General features: G+C 40.5%; 1 protein-coding gene across 1 annotated transcript; it reads left to right on the forward strand.

The window, feature by feature from the left end:
• The first annotated feature begins 94 nt into the window (after positions 1–94).
• On the forward strand, positions 95–4,704 carry LOC146488578 (major facilitator superfamily domain-containing protein 6-like). Its single transcript, XM_085118550.1, has one exon. It carries the CDS (start codon positions 451–453, stop codon positions 2,323–2,325), a length of 1,875 nt encoding a protein of 624 aa, XP_084974676.1. The 5' UTR covers positions 95–450; the 3' UTR covers positions 2,326–4,704.
• The last annotated feature ends 300 nt before the right edge of the window (positions 4,705–5,004 follow it).

Below are 5,004 nucleotides of genomic sequence, written 5' to 3' on the forward strand. Positions count from 1 at the left end.
TATGCTAATGTCAAAAACGTAGCAACAGAAGTAGCCTAGAAAAATTTCTGTGGTCATTGGCGGTGAGAAAACTAATTACATGCGCCTGAAAAATATGATTTTCGTTCTTTTTACACCTGGACGATTTAGTTTTAGCACGGGGCAAGATCTTTCAAATTCCCGAAATTACATTTAAATTTTAGTTCTCATGAAGACTGGGAGAATCTGTGGCACTGGTCAGCGCTGGTTATTGTGAGGTCTAAAGCCTTCATTGGTGTGATTCGTACCCGGCAAAGCACTAAACGATAACGCCGTGGAATTAGAATAATCGAATGGGGGCTTTCTAAAAATATTCAAGTCATAGTGAAAAGCTTCAAACAAGAAGATGCGAACGTTTTGGGTCACAAGAAAACTTAGAACGAAAAAATATTTCACGCTGCTGTTATTATTTTTCTCTTAAATACTTTCAAGATGGGAAAAATCCTAAAAGGTGGATACTGGAAGGTAAACAAGGAACAGCTTAAAACATGGCTGCCGACCTCATACTATTACGTTTTTTACGGCGCGTTGGGTTCTCTTTTTCCCTTCCTAAACTTGTATTATCGAGCGGTTGGAATGGATCCGTGGCAAATCGGCATTCTCGGAGGAATTCGCCCTCTAATTGCACTGCTTTGCGCTCCAGTGTGGAGTTTTGTGGCCAATAAATATAAAATAAGAAAAATCATACTTGTTGCATCGCTAATGAGCTGGATTGCTTTCACTATTCCACTTGCGTATGTGACGCATTCGACTGCAAGCAAACAGTGCTCAACAAAGGAAAATTCTACAGAACTTGGCCTTGGGACAAGTGAAGACTCTGTGAGCGAACTTGAACAGACTGATTTTCGTCCCCCTGAGAATATTTCACTTAAGGAAGATCTTTTGAATTCGTTTTCCCCTAGCGAATCCCGAGGGCAGAAAGGAATAGTGGGTGTAAAAAGAAATGCTCAGTCATACACGACAAAAACAGCCCATTCGAGCCCAAATGGATTCGCGTCTTTGAAAAAGCCGTTCATGAATAGTTTTGACATGACTTCAGGAATTAAATTAAAGGACTCGACTGACAACGAAGATGAGCCTGGGCAACGACAACCGTTTGACTTTAAATCCCGTGGTGCTCCATACTATAACAGAAGGAAAAACCCGTATTCTGATGTAATATTTACTGAACTGTTTTTTATTGTTTTCGCTGGAGAAGTGTTTCAGTCGCCTACAGATGATATAAACACTCATTTTGATGGAACATTCCTGGAACATTTAGGAGTTTTGTATCAAAACGTGGTCAACAACAACATTTACAGCTCTATTGGTATTGGATTTGTAGCATTCGCCACTGGTCTAATTCTCCGTTTTGCACCTAAAATAACAATCTGTGACGAAGAATATGCAAATTACAAAATCGCCTTCCTAATTTTCTCATTGCTTATGGTTGTTGCCGTGGCAATCTCCACAAAATTTGATTTCAGTTACAGAAGACGTCGTCGCAGCTTCGAAATTAAAGAATCGTTGCAGAGGCTGATATCTTTAGGAAACCTAACTTTCTTGTTCATCGTGCTCATCATGGGTATTCTACGAGGGGTCTTGTTCAACTTTGTTTACTGGAACATCGTGGACATTGGAGGCTCGAATCTAGTTGTGGGGATTACTTTGGTGAGCCAGTATCTTTCAGACACAATCATGTCCTTCTCGGCTCCAATCCTGATGACGTACATGGGATATATCGGCATGGTATATCTTGGCCTCGCCTCTTATGCTCTTCGATTCCTTATTTACTCGTGGCTTAGCACCCCAGATTCTGCGTGGGTCACCCCACCCGTTGAGCTTCTGCAAGGTATCTCACACTCTACGGCTTGGTCAGCATTCCTGTTGTACATCTCCAGCTACACTCCGACCTTTTCCTTCCCCACGGGAATATTTCTACTCCAGGGGCTATATTTAGGGGTCGGTGGTAGCATAGGAGGGATAGTCGGTGGCATTTTAATCCAGGGCTTCTCTACTAACGTTGCGTTTCGTCTTTTTGGTCTTGTCAGTGTCTTGACGTGTTTGTTGTTTGTGATGATCCAACCATCAGGAGGCGAAGAAACCCTCCCGTCAGAGGCAGACACTATTTTGTTCCTCACAGATGAAGATGATTATTCCAGTTACAGTGAAGATGAAATTTTTGATTACAACCAACGAGGAGTTGTATATATCCCCTCTAAAAACAAAGCTGAAGGAATGCTACAAGTAAAGAAAGTGGTTTTGCCTGCGTATAGTTCTCCTTTAGTGCCCATCTGTATGTCTCTTGGGAAGGAAGAAGTTAAATGATGGCGTCATTTTGGAAATGGAGCATCCTGTTACTGATCAGGAAATGATTGTGTTTCTTTTAAAAGGACTAATAACTATAAAATAATCTCAAGCGATACAAAAAAAGTCAGGACAAGGAAACAAGAATATTCAACTGGTTGGAATTTCGAGAAAGCGGCGCGAGAGTGAGGCATAGAGCCACGTCTGGTTTGGCTTTCGATTTATTGGTTGAAGCCAGGCGCAACATTAAAATTGTAAAAATGATTGGCAGAGCCAAAGTAAAACTAACAACAGTAAGGTGCCATTAATTCATGCTATGCAGGCAGAGATGTATTGATGACACCTTTAAAAACTGTTAAGGCTCCTTTGGAACCTTTTGATCAAAAAGGCAAAATCATGTCCTCAGTTGAAAAACTCTTGTCAACTCCCAGAAAACGAGGATATGCACGCGGGAATTCCGTTGGACCAAAAGCTGATAAATCGGATTCAAATTGTCCACCCCGATCAAATTCCTCAACCCCAGGGCACGGTACGTGGTCAAATGCCCGGCGTATGCCCAGTCCGGGGGTTGTTAAAGGTTGTTATTATATGGCCGTGTCTCAAAAGGACTGGAAACGATCAAATTCAAGAACTTGATTGGCTAAAATCGATATTGACCGCGGTCTAGATTTTCCCATCTAGACCGATCTTTTGTCCTCAAAATGATACAAACAAAAAAAGAAAAAAGAAAGAAAAATTGGCTTGTTCCTGTTAATAATACTACATTGAAGAACCAGTAACGCTAAACGTGGAAGCAGGTAAAGCGAATGAGAGCAAACGTTGGCAAATTTGAGTCCAGCCGAGCAAGCTACGAGCAAAGATGAAGTCGAAATTGAGAAGTTTTTGCAAGCGCAGCAATCCAAAAACACTCAATACAAGACTGAGAGCGACTTAAACGCATGGAAGAAACTTTGTGAGTCACCGAAAGAGTCTAGAGCAATTGAAAAAGTCCTTATACCTACCCGAATGAGCTCGACCTTCTTCCAAATTTTTTATCTCCGTTCGTAAACAAGATGGCACCGAGTACGAACCGTGTACATTGAGCGGCTTCCAGCGAAGTTTTCAACGTCACCTGTATGAAAAAGGAAGCCTGATCAACATTCTTAAGGATAACGAGTTCTCCAAGTCCAGAGAGGTTCTTGTTACTAAACAAAAGAACCTGCTTCGCCAAGGAAAAGATAACCGTCCAAATTCAACAAGAGAGCTAACTGAAGCTGAAGAAGATGCACTGTTTGGAAATGGCCAGTTCGGTGTTCAGGATCGTAAATCATTACAAAGGTCGCTTTTTAGAAAATTTTCATTGAGCCTGTAGGAAAAAAACGGTTATTTTGTCTTCATTCATTGACGAAGTTTGTACAAAGCTGTACTTTGAACAGTTATTTTTGTCTCATTTGAACTGGAGACTAGTGACAGAAGTAAGCCAGCTAACTGCTTGAGCCCTCGCAGGGGAACAAGTATTTTTTTCCTTTTGATTTCCTGTTTGGCCATATAATAAACATCTTATTAACCGAGCTAGGTCGGTCTGTATGGGAGAATCTTGACCTCGGTCGCTGGTACAGACCTCACTGCGTTCGGTCTGTACTGGTGACCTCGGTCAAGATTCTCCCATACAGACCTCCCGCTCGGTTAATAAGAACTAAGAATTGATCGGTTCAAAACAGCCAATACGAGAATGTTCGAGTTTCTGTGCGGCTTTCAAGCTCAGTAATCACAGAGGTATTTGGTGTACAGCGTTAATTGAACTTATAAAAGAAAGTGGGTGTAGTTTGCACTAAAAATTGTTTGATCAGTCGTCCCCTGCTCTCAATAAGCATTTTTAAGGTACAGCGAAACCCCGCCTGATTTAATAAATATGCAGTCATTTTCCTATGTAAGGTCAATTACCTTTAATCTTCCAGATGGTGTCCTTGTCATCACATTTCCACTGTAATTTGTGATTGGATAGGCTGGAGAGTTTTCCACACAAAAAGCAAGGTGTTTGAGTCCACGTTCGGTGCTGCAAGAAGCTGTCATCCCTTTCACAAAGCGTTGAGAAATGAAATACGGATCACAGTTAAGGAATTCATTACTGTGAATGAGTTTGAATAGTACTGAAAAAATGAAGTACAAATTTCAAAAGGGATTTGCCATATATAGCGCTATATGTTTTAATAACTTCCAATTTTATTTGACATTTGCTTGTTTGAACTGGGCCTATAAGAATGTATTCGGATTCCTATTTAGTTTAAGGGCGTCTTAGCCCCTACAAGACTGAAAAAATCACGTCAAAGACGTTTGTCTTTAAATTTTGTGAATATAAATAGCTTTTCCCGTTTACATTATCACGGAATACAATCAGGAGTAGATAAAATGTATTAATGACTTCAAGACTTCAACTTTATGAGTGTTTGTATAAATTTACATGTACAATTTCTTGGCGCCGCAGGTAGCAAAGTTAATATAGGCGGGCCAAGGATGACAAAAAGAAAGAATGACTTTAACTGCTAATTAAGAAGGCAGACTGAGCTATAATATCAAAGACACAAGAATAAGGAAAGGTTTATGGGAGGACTAAAATAATGAAGAACTTTTTTGAGCTTCTTTAAAGGCAACACCGGAGAAAAGACAAGGAAATCATGTAATAGGGTAGGAAGGAAAGGAATGACAAAACGGTAACATACA

The sequence above is a fragment of the Pavona decussata genome, unplaced genomic scaffold (assembly GCF_977016875.1).
Source record: "Pavona decussata unplaced genomic scaffold, jaPavDecu1.1 SCAFFOLD_9, whole genome shotgun sequence".
In the NCBI taxonomy this organism is placed as follows: Eukaryota; Metazoa; Cnidaria; class Anthozoa; order Scleractinia; family Agariciidae; genus Pavona; species Pavona decussata.

What these genes read in the sequence shown, in the direction of transcription:
- LOC146488578 (XM_085118550.1), top strand. Translation starts at nt 451, where the DNA reads ATGGGAAAAATCCTAAAAGGTGGATACTGGAAGGTAAACAAGGAACAG.